Here is a 17,579-nt window from a genome sequence, read left to right on the forward strand (position 1 = left end):
GGTCAGGGACACTAGAAAAAGGGAGGTCAGAGAGGTGGCCGGGCCAGACCCAGTCAGACTTTGTGGGCACTGCTGCCGCCCTTGGATGTGGCGGATGGGAAGGCAGGGAGGACTCTGGGCCGAAGCACGTCATAATCTGACTATGTTTTAAAGGGTCGCTCTGGAAGCTGCGAGGCTAAGAAGAGGATCCACCATGGGGGCTCACTTATGAACATTGGCCGTGATCACATTCCAGGGGGAACTGCCCAAACAACAGAATTTATTTATAAAAAAAATTGTGTATTTATTCTTACGTGTTTAAACTTCGGCCATCTTCAAAGTACTCTCCATTTGACACAATACACCTATCAAGATGTTTTTTCCGCTGCTCAAAACAGTTTTTGAACGTGTTGATTTTGATATCTTTTAGTGTTTCTGACTTGTTTTTTTGTTTGTTTGTTTCACCTATTCCACATCAGCAAACGTTTCCTTTTGAGGACTTTTTCATCCGGGGAAACCAAAAATAAGTCACTCCGGGTGAGACTGGGTGAACAGGGAGGGTGGGGCAAGGGGTTCATGCTATTTTTGGTCAAAAATTGCTGAACACTCAGTGCAGTGAGGGCAGGTGCACTTGTAAATCACCCATCATGAAACAGGCAAATGTGTAAAAAGAGTCTTCAAAAACAAATTCACTGAAGCTGAACTCAGCCTCTCACAACACCACCAGCTGGAACACTGGTACAGATGGGTTCCTAGAACACTCACCTAGTGGGGGAAGCCTATACTACAAGGGGCCTGCCCTCTAGGAGAAAATTCTGGTTTTAGGGGGTCCCCCTCATAGCCAGAAACATTCAGTCCAATGCCTGGCACATAGTAGACTCCATAAATGTACGTATAGCTAACAGGACAAAGAGGGGCTCCTGAGCAGGACAGAGCGGGTGCTGGGGAAGAGGGAACCAGCCAAGGCCTCGCTCTGAGTTGGAGTCTGACGGTGCACAGCTGTAATTTTCTCCTCTTCCCCTCTGATGGGCTTGTGCAGACACAATGGAACAGCTGTCCCTTGCAAATGACACACAGCCACGCGACCGGAGCCTGGCCAGTAGCCAAGAGCAAGCCTACCAGTCTCCGTCAGCCTTCCATTGCCCTGCCCTGAGGCTATGACACACTTCAAATTAGTAATGGTGGCTCCTTAAAGCAAACCAGGGGAGCAGTGCACAGGGGCCTGGGGGCTAGAGAGTCCAAGTCCAGACCGGAAGCCACTCCTCCCTCTGGACATCAACAAAGAGCTGTTATTAGCCCTGAACAAAGGCCTTTAAATATGGAGCAGCACTGACTTATTGAATATTCAGGAGCTGTGGGGTCAGGGACAGAGCTGGAGCCTGGCTGGCTTGTCACCCGGTGGCCAGGCCACCCCAGGCAAAACAATGACCGTCTCTGAGTTGTATGTTTCTTATCTCTGGAATTGTGGATGCGACACCATGGACGTCATCAGCATGCTCATGAGGACAGAGTTACTGGCTAGGATCTATTGAGCACTCACCTGCAGTAGGCTATTCAAGGTACTCAATCTTTATCACCACACTTAATATTCTAACTATCCTTTGAATAGAACTGCAGATGAAGAAACTGAGGTTCGGAGAGGTTAAGTGCCTTTCCCACTCACACAGCCATGAAGTGTTGGGACCTGGACCCTACCACAGGTGTGTCAGAGGCCAAAGCTGAGGTCTTCACCATGAAACAATTCAATGGGACATGGATTTGAAAGTGTTTCAGAAACACTAAGATGCCATGCCAATTAAAGTACCGATTTGATTTTTCTTGCAGACATTCCACAGGAAAGATACATCCTATTCACATTGCATAACAACAGTCCCTGATGGAAAACTATATTTTCAAAATGGCCATCATTGAAGCAGGAATGACTTTTCCTTTCAGATACCTTGGGAAGTTCTACATCTTCAAATTAAAAAAAAGAAAATCACAGCCATATATTTGAACACAGGCATCATTATTTTTTTTTAAATTATTTTTTCAAATACATTTGTCTCTGCCTACCCCCCACCACTTCCCCTTGCCCCCTCCCTCTTTCCCTCCCTCAGCTCTTCCCCTTTGGTTTTGTCCATGAGTCCTTGTTATATGTTCCTTGACTTTCCCCTTCCCTTCCCTTTCCCTGCCCCCCTTCCCTCTTGTCTCTGTTGATTTCTTTTCCTTTCAGTGTTGCTGGTCATATTTTCCTTGCATCTTTGTATTGTTGGTTAGGTTCCGCTTATAGGTGAGATCATATGGTATTTGTCTTTCGCCCCCTGGCTTATTTCGCTTAGCATAATGCTCTCCAGTTCCACCCATGCTGTCGCGAAGTTTAGTAGTTCTTTTTTTCTTTCTGCTGCGTAGTATTCCATTGTGTATATGTACCATTATTTTTTGATCCAATCATCTACTGATGGGCATTTAGGTTGCTTCCAACACTTGGCTATTGTAAATTGTGCTCCTATGAACAATGGGGTGCATAGGTTCTTTTGTATTGGCGTTTTGGTGTTCTTACGGTATAGTCCCAGCAGGGGAATCACTGGATCAAAAGGCAGTTCCATTTTCAGCTTTTTGAGGAAATTCCACACTGCTTTCCACAGTGGCTGCACCAGTATGCATTCCCACCAACAGTGGACTAGGGTTCCCTTTTCTCCACAGCCTCGCCAGCACCTGTTTTTTGTGGATCTGTTTATGATGGCCATTCTGACCGGTGTGAGGTGGTACCTCATGGTGGTTTTGATCTGCATTTCTCTGATGGCTAGTGATGCTGAGCATCCTTTCAAATGCCTCTGGGACCTCTGTATCTCCTCCTTGGAAAAGCGTCTGCCCAGGTCCTTTGCCCATTTTTTGATTGGGTCGTTTGTCTTCTTGGAGTGGAGTCGAGTGAGTTCTTTATATATCTTGGAGATCAAACCTCTATCTGATGTATCATTAGCGAATATATTTTCCCATATGGTTGGCTCCCTTTTCATTTTGCTGATGTTTTCTTTAGCTGTGCAGAAGCTTCTTATTTTGATGAGGTCCCACTTGTTTATTCTTTCCTTTATATCCCTTGCTTTAGGAGAGGTATCAGTGAAAAAATTGCTGCGTGGGATATTTGAGAGTTTCCTGCCAATATTCTCCTCTAGGACTTTTATGATGTTGTGACTTATATTTAGGTCTTTTATCCATCTTGAGTTTATTTTTGTGTATGGTGTCAGCTGATAATCCAATTTCAATTTTTTGCACATAGCCATCCAGCTCTCCCAACACCATTTGTTGAAGAGGTTATTATTGCTCCATTTTACGCTTCTGCCCCCTTTATCAAATATTAGATGCCCATAGAGACCTGGGGTTATTTCTGGGCTTTCTATTCTGTTCCACTGGTCTATGGATCTGCTCTTGTGCCAGTACCAGATTGTTTTGAGTATAGTGGCTTTGTAGTAGAGTTTGATGTCCAGTATTATGATCCCTCCTACTTTGTTTTTCTTTCTCAAAATTGATGAGGCTATTCAGGGTCGTTTATGGTTCCATACAAATTTTTGAAATGTCTGTTCTATTTCTGTGAAATATGTCATTGGTATCTTAATAGGGATTGCGTTGAATCTATAAATTTCTTTGGGTAGTATGGACATTTTGATGATATTAATTCTTCCAATCCATGAGCACAGTATATGCTTCCATTTATTTGTGTCTTCCTTAATTTCTTTCTTCAGTGTTGTATAGTTTTCTGTATACAGGTCTTTTACGTCTTTGGTTAAATTTATCCCTAGGTACTTTATTTTTCTTCTTGCTATATCAAATGGTTTTTTTTTTTCTGATTTCTTCTTCTTCTATTTCATTGTTGGTGTACAAAAATGCCTTTGATTTCTGAATATTGACTTTGTATCCTGCTGTTTTGCCAAATTCACTTATTAGGTTGAGGAGTTTTTTGGTAGAGCCTACAGGGTTCTCTATGTACACTATCATGTCATCTGCAAACAATGATAGCTTTACTTCCTCCTTTCCTATTTGGATGCCTTTAATCTCTTTCTCTTGTCTGACCGCTGTGGCTAGGACTTCCAATACAATGTTGAAAAGAAGTGGTGAGAGCGGACATCCTTGGCATGTTCCCGATCTTAGTGGGAAAGCTTTCAGTTTTTGCCCGTTGAGTACGATATTGGCTGTAGGCTTTTCATATATGGCCTTTATTAGGTTGAGGAATGCCCCATTGATTCCCATTTTGCTGAGTGTTTTGATCATAAATGGGTGCTGTACCTTATCGAATGCTTTTTCTGCGTCTATCGAGATGATCATGTGGTTTTTGTCTTGTCTTTTACTTATGTGATGTATCACATTTACTGATTTGCATATATTGAACCATCCCTGAATGCCTGGGATGAATCCTACTTGATCGTGATGGATAATCTTGTTAATGTATTGCTGGATGCGGTTTGCCAATATTTTGTTGAGAATTTTAGCATCTATGTTCATCAGCAAAATTGGCCTGTAGTTTTCTTTCTTTGTAGGGTCTTTTTCTGGTTTTGGGATCAGGGTGATGCTGGCCTCATAGAAAGAGTCTGGGAGTCTTCCCTCCTCTTGGATTTTTTGGAATAGTCTGAGAAGGACAGGGGTTAGCTCTTCCTTAAATGTTTTGTAAAATTCTCCTGTGAAACCATCCGGCCCTGGGCTTTTGTGTGCTGGGAGTTTCTTGATTACTGCTTCAATTTCCCCAGCTGTTATCGGTCTGTTCAAGCTTTCTGTTTCTTCCTCATTCAGTGTTGGAAGATTATACTTTTTCAAAAATTTGTCCATTTCATCGAGATTTTCAAATTTCTTGGCATATAATTGTTCATAGTAGTTTCTGACAATTCTTTGTATTTCTGTGGTATCAGTTGTTATTTTTCCTCTTTCATTTCTGATATTATTAATTTGGGTCCTCTCCCTTTTATTCTTGGTGAGTCTGCTTAATGGCTTGTCAATTTTATGTATCTTTTCAAAGAACCAGCTTCTGGATTGGTTGATCCTCTGAATTGTTCTTTTCGTCTCTATGTCATTCAGTTCTGCTCTAATCTTGACTATTTCCTTCCTTCTACTTGCTCTGGGATTTATTTGTTGTTGTTTCTCTAGTTCTTGAAGTTGTAGTGTTAGGTCTTTTATTTGAAATGTTTCTATCTTTTTTTAGGTAAGCTTCCTAGTATTGCTATGAACTTCCCTCTCAGGACGGCCTTTGCTGTGTCCCATAGGTTTTGGACTGTTGTCTGTTCATTTTCATTTGTTTTCAGAAATTTTTTTATTTCTTCTCTTATCTCATTATTGACCCATTCATTGTTTAATAGTCTACTCTTCAGTCTCCATGAGTTTGCAAGTTTTTGAAGTTTCTCTTTGAGGTTGATTTCCAGTTTCAAGCCCTTGTGGTCCGAGAAAAAGTTGGTATTATTTCAATTTTCCTGAATTTGCTGAGGTTTGCTTTGTGTCCTATCATGTGGTCTATCTTTGAAAAACTGCCATGAGCATTTGAAAAGAATGTGTATTTTTCTTCTTTGGGATGTAAAGTTCTATATATGTCAGTTAAGTCTCTTTGATTCAGTGTGTCATTCAGCGCCACAATATGTTTATTAATGTTTTGTTTGGAAGATCTGTCCATTTTTGACAGTGGGGTATTGAAATCCCCTACTATCAGTGTGTTGCTGTCTATATCTTTTTTGAAGTCATCCAACAATTTCTTTATAAACTTGGGGGCTCCTATACTGGGAGCATATAAGTTTACAATGTTGATATCTTCTTGATAGATTCTTCTTTTAAGTATTATAAAGTGCCCCTCTGGGATTTTGATTTTGAAATCTACTTTGTCTGATACAAGTATGGCAACCCCGGAATTTTTCTCATGCCCATTTGCTTGGAATATTTTTTTCCATCCCTTTACTTTCAATCTGTGTAGGTCTCTTGCTCTGAGGTGAGTCTCTTGTAGGCAGCATACGTGTGGGTCATGTTTTCTTATCCATTCAGCTACCCTGTGTCTTTTGATTGGGGCATTTAGTCCATTCACATTGAGAGATATTACTGATAGAAACTTACTCATCTTTTCTCTTTGTATCTGTGTTCCTCTCTCAGGCATCATTATTTTTATAACTATGATCCACTTCCTGTTGTTTTCATATAGGACAACACACTTTTCAAAGCATGACAGCATCTGGTTTCTCATGCCAGCATGCACAGGCAGGCAGCCAAGTGCCCTGGCTTTGCAGCAGGGAGACTGAGGCCCAGAGAGATGGCAGCTTGCCCAAGGCTTTGATGTCAAGCAGAGTCCTGGTTCCACTGCTTCTTACAGAAGCAGGTCACATCACCTCTCCTCTTCAAGCCTTGGTTTCTCATCACCAGAGATAATAAGAATGTTTCATTATACTTATTGTCAGGTGTTCTCCTGAGCTGGTCCAGCTAAAAGGGTCATCTGCCTAGCCACTCAAGTCCTGTGTTCAGTGTATGGGCTGCATGTTGACCATTTGCGTGGGAGGGAGGAACATAGTTCAGACATTGAGGTACCTCCATCTAGGAATACCTAGAATATGTTTGCCATGGGAGCCAGATTTCAGCAATTAGATTATCTTGTTGGTGGGCAGGTGACTGGGTAATTGCAGGAGAGGTGGGGACAGGGGCGGGCATAAGCACTTTTCCTGGTGTCTTGTATGCTTCCAGGTTAAGGACAAAGTCTCTCTGACGCTTAGAGCAGAGTCTTGCTCAGAGAAGGGCCTCTATCTGAAGAAGAAATGAATAGACAGATGCAGGCACATCTGGAGAGGATCTTTAGGTCCAAACTTTCTCATCAGCTCTTTCTTCAGGACACCAAATCCTACCAATGGGCAAGAAGACTAACAGGACGTGGGCACAGGCCAACTGTGATCTGAATGGTACTAAATCCACCACCAGCCTCCCTCAAGTGTTTGCCAAGAACCGAGTCCAACCATATTTGGTGATGGGTTCACTCCAGGGTTTTTCTGCCCACTTGCAGAATCATGGGAACTCTGGATAAAATGGACCTCCTGGGTCATTCAGTCCTGGCCTCTCGCCAGCTGCTGTGGGAATTAGTTTGGTTGCATGAAGCCCCTCTCTGCATGGGAGTCTGGGCCGGGTGCTGGCACTCTGGAGAGGATGAAGGTTTGCAGACTCATTTCCTACCTTGATGAGCTGTCACACACTCCTTCGACCAGCATGCATCTGCTAAGTGCCCACCCCTTTGCACACATCGCTGTCATTACGCCACCCTCCTCCCTAATGGTTTACTTGTGTGTTGTCTCTGACCCTCTCCCTCCCCCATTATTCTGTAACCTCCACAAGGGCAGGGACCCCATCTCTCTACCACTGAATGAATTTGGTGCTGGGAATACAGGCAACATTGGATCACCCACCAGACAGACCAAAGTATGTGTTTAGCACACCTGAAAAGCAGGGGCACCAAAAAATGAGAAAAATATTTATGGAATTTAAGCATTTAATATTATTCTTTTCTATATGGATGATATATTTTTTTACAATTAAAAAATTTTAAAGGAGGAATAAAAGCTGGCACAAAATGAGATATTGATTGTATGTTACATTCTTCCTATTTCAGGTACTTTACACAAACCATATTTTTGCTATTATTGCTCAAGAAATAATCAGATAGCACGTGCACATCCAGTTTCACATTACTACTAAGGGAATGTGGACATCAATTTCAGAACTTTTGGAGCTTCTTTTTACTCATATTCTATGGTTTGACATTGTTTTTATTTTGGATGCTAACCAGAGTGGGGGGTTACCTGAGTAATTTGTACTCACAGCTACCAAAGGGTCTTAACCAGGGGTTCACAGTCCAGGGAATCTAGTTAAAGCCACTGACATCTCCACCAAGTGCTTAGAAACCTCTGAGGCCAGAGACTCATCACTGCCCTTCCCCTGGAAAGGCCACCCATCCATTCATTCATTCACTCACATACTCGAAAGCATTTGCTGAGCGACTGCTGTGTACCAAGCTCTGTCTTAGGACTGGAACAGAGCCCTGAATATGACTCACACACTCCCCTGCCTTTTATGGGACTTACATTCTAGCTAGAGGAGAGAGACAGTAAGCAAGTAAGAACAATATATTTCAGGTAGAGATAAGTATATGGAGAAAAATAAGGCAAGAATGCATTTAAACTATTAAAGAATGCATTGAAGGGAGAGAAAGAACCACATAGCTAGCTAGGAGAAGAACACACGCAAAGGCCCTTAGACCAAAACATGCCCAGCCAGTTTGAGGAAAGGAAGGAGGCCACTGTGGCTGGAGAAGAGTTGGCAGGGAGGGGAGTATTGGGACAGGAGGTCAAGGCCCCCAGGGCCTATGGGCCAAGGTGAGGTCATGGCTTTTACTGGGTAAGTGGAAGCCATGAGGGGTTTTAAGCAGAGGAATGACAGGATCTAATTCAGATTTAACAGGATCTCTCTGGCCAGCCCTGTGGCTATTTCTGTCCCTGAGTCGTGTGGTTCGGCATGGCTATATCCCATGCCAGGGCATCATGTGTCAGGCTGCGCTGCCCTTCTGCAAATGTTCTATATGTGCACTGTCCAATATGGTAACTACTAGACACACGTGGCTACTGAGCAATTGAAACGTGGCTGGTTAGACTGAGTAAATGAATTTTAATTTTATCAGACTTCATTAAATTTATATCTCCATAGTCACATGTGTGTTGAACAATGGAGAGGGGCCTTATTCACAAGAGCCCAGAGCCTAGCCTGAGAGGGGAGGAGCCAGGAGCCTTGGGAGCCTCCTCTTCCTGCCAGACTTCAGCACTTCAGGGCTGGGAGGACCTGCGTGAATCAGCGCACCTTGTACCTGGGTGGGGCCTGGGGGCTGGCTGGGTCCAAGGCCGTGTACAGGTGAGCAAACAGCCTACAGGACCAGTGACTAACTGGGTAATCAGAGCCATGCGGGGCACGGGGTGCAGGCCTCCTGGTTTTCAAGCCAGTGGAGTGTCCGGTGGGCTGTCAGGGGAGCAGTTACTTTGATTCTGTCTGAGGAGATAATATCACACAGTGGTTAAGAGCATAGCCTCTGAAGCCCACTACCTGGATTCAGGTCCCAGCTCCACTTGCTACCTGTGTGACCTGGAACGTTTCTTAACCATTCTGTGCCTCAGTTTTCCCACATGTTAGATAGGGATAGTAGTTCCCACCTCGCACAGCCATCCTGAGGATTAAACAGCTATGCTATATAAAGTGCTTAGAAGACAGGTCAGCAAATCTTTTCTGTAAAGGGCCAGATAATAAATATTATTTATCATACAGTCTTTGTCCCAACTACTCAATTCTGACATTGTAGCCGGAAAACAACCATAATCCATAAATAAATAGGCATGACTGTGTTCTAATAAAACTTCATTGATACATATAGGTAGAGGCCTGGATTTGGCCTGTGAGTTGTACTTTGCAAACCTGTGGCTTAGAGCAGTGCCTGGAACACTGTGCTGTACACATGTAGTTACTTTCTGATGAACTGACTTAGTTATTGTGAGCCCTGAGAAAGATGACACCTACTGAGAAGAACTCCTGGTGGCTAACTGGGCTCAAATTACAAAAAAAAAAAAAAAAAAAGAGGCCAGGAGCCGCTTCTACACATGAGCCTCTCTTGCAAACTGCACTTCAGGGAGAAGCCTGCACTAAACTGCTTGCATCTGCACTGACCTGCCTGCCAGCACTGTCTCTGTCATTCAAGCCGGCCCTTTCAAAGGAGCTCCTGGAATCCTATTTCAACCAGTAAGACTGAGGATTCCCCCACCCAATAGGAGCTGTGCATCTCCAACCAACCAGAGAGGCTCTATTCTGACCAGTTAGGATAGTGCCTTTTGGATCAAACTGCAAGGATTTGGTGCCCTCATTCGCAAGAGGACAGACCAATCAGGGGCCAGGGGTGAGCACTTCTGTCCACATAAACCAGCTTGCCTCTGCCTCTGACAGTGAAGTTTTCCTTTTCACTAAAGACTGAAGAGCGTGTTTCCCTGGCTGAGCTAAAACACTGAAGATGTCTCACTGGAACAGAGTGGAGCGGAGCAGACCCACGCAGGCCAGAGCAGACCAAAGCACAATGGGCAGACCAGTGCAGTGCAAAGCAGACCAGAAAGCAGCAGAGCAGAACAGAGCTGTTTAGCTGGAGAGGGGCCTGGCCCCAGAGTCACCTGGCCCTAAGACTGCCTCAGAGCCGATCTGTTTTCACAGCCAAGCTGTCCTATATCAGTTAACGCTGTTTGCCCTACATAGTTTCCTTCTTCACCGCATCCCAAACTGAGGACTCCTGTTGGTGTTGAATTGGCATCAACAACCATCGGTTGACATTATTTACTGAGGAACTTAATGTACATGAAGATTTATATTTGCATTGAGGGATCCTCTAGCTATGGATCAAGCTACCCCTTAACGTGGAGTGTTTATCCTCCTTGGCCAGGACCTCTCCACAAGAGATTTACAAAGTTCTTGCAAGTGACATTTATGACAGCTAGTGTTTACCGTGTGCCATGATTATGCCAAGCTCTTTCCACACTTACCTCCTGTGGTTCTCATAATGACTTCATGTATCACCTTGATTTTGCAACATGGAAAGTTCAGAGAAGACAAGAACTTTGCCCAGGATGAGCTAAGGTCTGAACCCTGGGGGCAAAGACTTACTTTGACCCCCCTGGCGATTAGCATAGGGCCTGACACAGAACAGGTGCTCAAGTAAACATTTGTCAAATGAATACAAGGACATGCTAGTTCTAGATTCACAACATAACGTCCTCCTGTTTCAGGAGCTTGCCAAGCAACTTCTCAGAGCCTCAGTTTCCACAGGGATAAAATGGGCAAATAGTACCTACTTCATCGAGTTGCTGTGAGGAATTCAATAAAGTTACACATTTGAAACTGGAATCAAACAGCTGACTCAGGCCTCCCAGATCCTAGGGAACTGGTTCCTGCTTGTTGACCTCACCTCACCTCCTCCTCTGAGCTCCAGCTGGGGTCCTGCTCAAATACCAAAAGGTCATTCCCACCTCCAGCCTTTTGCTCTTCCAGGACCTCCCTCTGAACGCTGTTTCCACCTGCACTTCATAGAGTCACCCACACTGACTCCTTTATATCCTCAGAAATCCCCTCCTCAGAGAGGTCTTCCCAGCCACTCGCCTAAGCAGTTCCCCGCTGCCCCCTCCTGCCTCTCTATTCTACCACCTGTTTCTTTCCCTCTCAGGGGTCCGGTTAGCTGTAACTACCATATTTTCGTCTTTTCCTCTTCATTTAGTGTCTTCCCTGCCTGACTAGAATCTTCATGAAAGCATGTCCTGGGCCTGCCTCTTTTACCACCAGACCCCATGCCTCGTGCATGGCTAAGGCTTAGGGTCAGTTTCCTTCCTCCTTCTCCTGGTGGGTGGAGGGGAAGCCCCACAGAAAGTCTGGGTGGGTCCCACTCCCAGACAATGCTCCTTTTAAAAGACCAGATTGCAATAAAGGTTGCAATACTGAAAAGTCATTTCCCCCTTTTATCCCTCTAAATTCTTCGCTTCCTAAAAGAAACAAAAGCAAAAAAAAAAAAAAAAAAGCCACCGAGGGTCGCTGGGCCTGATCCAAGCCTGAGTTGCTGGGCAGAATTCAGCCTCTTCCAGAGAGAGGAGAAAAAGCAAGCCAGATGGCTGGCTCACCAGAGAAAGACTGCAGCCTGACAATGGGCCTGGGCTGATGATCCCTCCTGCCGGCAGCAGTTTAAGGGTGATGAATGACCCGGATGAATGGCCTTAGCAGATAAGGGAAAAAAAAATAAACACTGCAGGTTGAATGGTTACTTCAAGTTTAATACACTCTGTTGGACCAAAACAGCCCAAAATATAGCTGTTTAACTATATAAATATCTAATAGCGTATTTCCAGAAAGTGTAGGCACATAGCACATGCAGTCACCAAATCCTCTAACAGTAGGGCTAGAGAAACCCCAAATAATATTCATACTAACAGCTATCATTCAAGTGCACAGCACCTGCCTGGTGTGGTGCTAGATTCTTGACGTGTTTATCTCCTCAAATCCTCTTAGTGGCACTAGCAGAGTATGATTATCCCAATTTTACAGACAAGAAAACTGAGGCTCAGAGAGGTAACAGGACTTGCTCAAGGTACATACAATGGAAAACTGGCCAAGTTAGGATTCACACTTAGGCCAGGCGGCTCCATTAAAACTACCACCAGAGGTCCTCTTCATTTATCTTTAAAAAACAAAACTAAACTGAAGAAGTTCCAACTTCCCTCACAGGAGGAGTCTAACGGGGCTGTTCAGTTTTACCCCTTCACGCTTCCAGGTATTCCCTGCTTCAAAGGCCCAGACCAACTCTCACCCTCTAGCAAGGGGGGTTAATCCAAATACAGTCACATCAAGGCCCTCCGGATCCCCTCCTAAAAGCAGTGCCCCTTGAAGAGGAGAGAGAAGAGGTCAGTGGCTCTAGCCAGCACACTGTTTTTGATTCTGCGCAGCCACCACATCATGGCGATCGGATCATCTTGGGTGAGTCACTTCGGTTCTCCCACTGAACAATGAGAATGGTCACAGTCACTCCCCACAGAAGGGTCAGAAGTCTCTGAGTTTGGCCCTCCCTCAAAAAGTGAAACACACCATATCATCAAGCAATTCCACTCCTGGGCATATGCCCCAAATGACTGAGAGTAGATGTTAAAACAAAAACTTGCACATAAATGTTCACAGTAGCATTTTTCCTAATAGCCAAAGGTGGAAACAATCCAAATGTGCATCAATGGATAAATGGATAAACCATGATATATCCACATAATGGGACAGTATTTGGCCATAAAAAGGAATGAAGTTCTGACACATACTACAACGTGGATGACCCTCAAAAACATTATTTATTTTAAGAGGAAGAAAAACAGCCATAAAAGGTCATGTATTGTATGATTCCATTTACATGAAATGTCCAGAACAGGTAAATCCATAGGGACAGGGAGCAGATGGGTGGTAGCCAGGGGCTGGGGAGGAGAAAACAGGGAGTGGCTGCTTACTGGGCACAGGGTTTTCTCTGGGGGCGATGAAAATATTTTGAGACCAGATAGAGGAGATGGCTGTGCAACACTGTAAGTGTACTAAATGCTGCTGAATTACACACTTTCAAATGGTTGATTCTGTTATGTGAATTATTATACCTCAATTAGAAAAATAGTCGCTGCATGCATGCTAGTTGAAGATAACATGGTATGAAGTACTTAGTAACTAGAATATCAACAACATTTGGCAAAGAGAAAAAGCCAAGAAGAGTCATTCTATTCCACAAACAAAGAACACACCAGACACCATGGGGCTGAGGGGCCCACGAGTGGGCAGAATGTCTCCTGAGGGCTACTTGAGATACAGTGGGATATTTGCCTCTTGGAGAAGGCAACATTCAAGTTGAGATCAGAAGTGTGAGGAGCTGGCCACAGGAAGAGCGGCGTGAAGGGTGTGGCAGGCAGAGAGAACGGCAACTGCAAAGACAGGAGAAAGGAAACATGAGGAGGGACTAGCAGGTGGCTGGAGCTCGGGGGAGAAGCGGGAGCAGCAGGCGTAAATGCTCAGATGGCGGTCCTCTGTTAGGGCCCTGGGTCAAGGTGGTCCTCCACCTTCTACTCCTACGAGAACCTCTGCTTTATAGATGGAGGCTCAGAAAAAGAAGTAACTTGCTCAAGGCCACAAGGCTAAATCAGTATCTGAACCCCATCCCTACCCTTAAAAACAAAACATCTCAAGAGACTTGAGAATACAGTTCAATGGATATTTTGACAGGGCAAGGCCAGCGTCTGTGTGGGCACAGAGCAGGGACACATAGTCCAGCCTGTGGGAGGAGAGGTACTCAGGGAAGGCTTCTAAGGGGAAGTGACACCAGATTGAAGAAGAGAAGAGCAGTACGCCTTATAATGAAGTAAGGCAATGGCCCCAGGAGAGGGAACAGAAGGAGCTTCCCAGGCTCAAGAAGCAAACCGTAAGGCAGATGGTGGGGGCGGGGAGTAGATATAGAAGCTGGGACAGGGCAAAAACCACAAAGAACATCCCTCAACCAATATTTACTAAATGTCTACTAGGTACCAAACACCGTGCTAAGCAGGGGATGCAATGGTGAGTCTAAAAGTCCCCGCCCCTGCCCTCCTGGAGCTTATCATCTCGTAGGGGAGGCAGAGACATTAATTAACAACAACAGTTAGCACTCCCATGGTCCCATGGCAGCGGTCTTCGGGATGGTCCCCACCAATCCATCCTCTCCCCCGAGTATGCTGGCATTCACACCTTTATCTAGGCTCCTTCCACACTGAACGGGGTTGATCCATGTGACCAATACAATATTGCAGAAATGCCACAGTGTGATTTTCAACACCAGATCATAAAGGACAGCACCGGTTCACTTTGCTCCCTCTTAGATCAGCTGCTCTGGGTGAAGTCAGCCGCCATGTCATAACAACACTCAGTGGCCCCTGGGAGGTGCATGTAGGAAGGGACAGAGGCCTCCTGCCAACAGCTGGTGTCAATTCGCCATCTGTGTCAGCAAGTCATCCTGGAAGGGATCTTCCAGACACAGGCAAGCCCCTAGCTGACACCATGGCGGCAACTTCATGAAAGACCATGAGCCAGAACCACCTAGACAGATCACTCCCAAGGTCCTGACTGTTAGAATCGTAAGATAATGAGTATTACTCTTCCAAGCCATTAAGTTTGAGGGTGATTTGTAACAGCATAGATAACAAATATAAACATTAAGTTCTTTATATAAATCTACTCTCTTAGTCCTTATAATAACCCCCTGAAGTAGGTACTATCATTATCTCCATTTAATACATATGGACCCTGAAGCACCAAGCAGTTAAGCCCCTTGCCCAAAGACAAATCCAGTAAATGGGAAAAGGAGGATTTGCATCTGGGAAGTAGAGTTTAGACGTACAACCACTACCATATAGCTGCCTCCCTTCCCTTTGTCTATTCATCACTATTTAGTATCTACTATGTACCAAACATGGTTGGTTCTAGGTCCTAAGGGAACAAGACACAGTCCCTGTTTTTCATGGCACCCACATTCTAGGAGAGGCAGCTACAATCAAATCAAACTATATGACTTCAGATGGTGATAAGTGCTTTGAAGGAATAAGCAAGGTGATGGGTCAGGGAAAGCGAGACTGGGCTACTTCTTCAGACAAGATGACTCCAGAGGCCTGCCTCTGTGAAGTTACATTTGAACAGAGACCTGACAGGAGGAAGAGGATGCAAAGAGCAAGGCTAAATCAGTATCTGAACCCCATCCCTACCCTTAAAAACAAAACATCTCATACAAAGAGCAAAGAGAAATGTAGTCCAGGCAAAGAGAACAGCAGATGCAAAGGCCCTGAGGCAGAAACAAACTTGACAGGTTGGAGGAATGGGAAGACACCCAGTGTAGTTGGAGTAGGACTGGTTAAGAGTGCTGAGGGCCTGGAGAGGAGGCTGGCCAAATCCCCAGGCCTTGGGGGCCACCGTAGAAAAGGCTGGAGTTCATTCTCAGAGCAAGGGGAAGCCACGGGGAAGTTTTAATTACGAAAGGGAGAGGTGTGATCTGTTTTCTCATTTAAAGGAGGCATATGGCCTATTCTGTAAACCAGATCTCCTTTGTCTCCTGCCTACTTCCAATTGTACTCCCATGATACCCATATAATAGGTAACAGTTAACAAAGTTTTACAAAGTTATAAACATGTCCCTTCTGAGCCTTCCACCCATGCTGATGGATACAAGTTCAAAAATACCATCTGTCCAAGGAATAGGTTAGACTTTAGAAAGGTAATAATATTCCTAAAAGATGCTTAGGGTCCCCTTAAACATGCAGTAAATGTCCAAAATAGATTAATCTCATGCCTTCTGTATAGGAAACCATGATTAGCAACTTGAATGTGATGGATTGTGCTAAAATAAGAGGAAGATAAAAACAACACTAACTAAAAAATAGTCCTTGAATGACCATTATTGAAAGGATAAAACTGAGTTGATGCCAGCAGTATTAATGATGAGCTAAAAAAAGAATTATCATGAAACCCAGCCTGAGTCCTGATTCCTGAGCAAGTTCCCAGGATTTGGGTTCCTTCTGGATGTCTTTTCTTTTTCTTCTTCTAGACATTGAGAACAATCCAAACAGGCCTAGTGCCCAAATCTGCGCTCATGTTTTACTGTAAATCCTTGTAACAAAACCACTATTTTCAAAATGAATTAGAGAAAATGCTGCAGATAAAATTTACAATATGGTCTTCTGTTTTGTTAAACACAAAAATGCTACAAGGAAGTCTGTCTTGGGTACTGGCAGTTTTTCTGTCTTGACTGAATGGTGGTTGTACATAATTTTGTAAAAATTCACATAGCAGGGCACAACTTTTACCCAAGAAAAAAGAAAAAAAAGAGAGAGGTTATAATGCTTGCTCAGTTACCATTTGTTCCGCTTTCTCTGTACCAGAGAAAGTGCTAGGCACTTCACACATTTTCTCTCAGCTAATGCCCGCAACTTCTATTCTCACTTTACCACTTAAGAATATGAGGCTCAGAGAAGGCATGCCGTTTACCAAAGATCACACAGCAATAAACAGTCGAGGGAGAATTCGGTTCCAAGCCCATCTAATTGTAAACCCTGAAATGTTTGGGGGCTGGCACCTCCTACCAGGATGTTAGAACTGGCGGGGGTCTCAAAATCTTCTCATTTAACAGGTAAGGCTAGAGACTAGCTTGGGATCCCTCGCCCAGCAACTCAAGGAAAAGCCACCACGGTCCAGACTCCACTATAGTGCTCCTTCGGTAGGGCATGCGCCCTCTCACCTGGATGAGGATGGGTTAGAGGAGGAACAGCAGGAGTAAGAAAGTAAGTCCTTTCCCCAAGGACTGGTAGGTAGGGAGGAGGCTGGGCCCTCGTCACGTTTCGGGCACCTCGCGCCCGCCCTGTGCCCTCTGACCGCTAGGAGCACCGTCCCGCCGCCTTACCTGGATGGATGAAGGGCTGCCTGCTGGGCCTGCCCGGCGGGAGCGCACTGGCACTGGACTCGCTCATGGCTGTGCTCTGCGCACCGGAGGCAGCCGGAGACTCGCTCCGACGGCCGCCGCCGCCGCCGCCGCCGCCTCCTGCCCTTCCCTCTCGGAGCCGGGATTCCAGGTTCCGGCGTGGACGTCACAGAGGCTGGGGCGGGGCGCGGAGACAGCTCTTCACACGCCCGCCGCGCTCTGGACCCTTCGAGGGGCAGCGCGCGCGGCCGGGACGTGTCATCAGCCTGTGGTGTGATGTAAGGCCCGCCGCGTCCCGGCTCAGGGATGGGGGCCGTAGCTGGCGATCCCGGACGGCTCCATCCAGCGGCCTGACAAGGAGCGGCCTGACAAGAGGCGAACTCCCAGACAGTTTACTAAAATTTTTAAAAAGTATAATAAAAATAACCAAATGGCAAACAAGTGTTTCTAATAAGTTACCATTTGGGTACAGAACGGGGGTGGGGGGGTGGGGAGTGGGGAGAATAAACATGTTTGTAGATGCATAAGATACCTCTAGAGTGCAGAGCTGGATGGCTGGGTGAGAAAGGTGCCAGAGAAGTTTTCCCTCTATGCT

At 45.1% G+C, this 17,579-nt stretch overlaps 1 protein-coding gene across 1 annotated transcript in view; it reads right to left on the reverse strand.

Moving 5' to 3' along the window:
* Positions 1-17,093, reverse strand: part of TMC7 (transmembrane channel like 7) — a 52,714-nt gene extending 35,621 nt beyond the window's left edge. Inside the window, exon 1 of the mRNA XM_054589245.1 lies at positions 16,967-17,093. Within this exon, the coding sequence (XP_054445220.1) occupies positions 16,967-17,033 (67 nt within the window). The 5' untranslated portion in view covers positions 17,034-17,093. The remainder of the gene's footprint in view (positions 1-16,966) is intronic.
* Between the last annotated feature and the right edge of the window lie 486 nt (positions 17,094-17,579).

Source organism: Pteronotus mesoamericanus, unplaced genomic scaffold, assembly GCF_021234165.1.
Source record: "Pteronotus mesoamericanus isolate MK-2021 breed Mesoamerican mustached bat unplaced genomic scaffold, CSHL_Meso_final scaffold_167, whole genome shotgun sequence".
In the NCBI taxonomy this organism is placed as follows: Eukaryota; Metazoa; Chordata; class Mammalia; order Chiroptera; family Mormoopidae; genus Pteronotus; species Pteronotus mesoamericanus.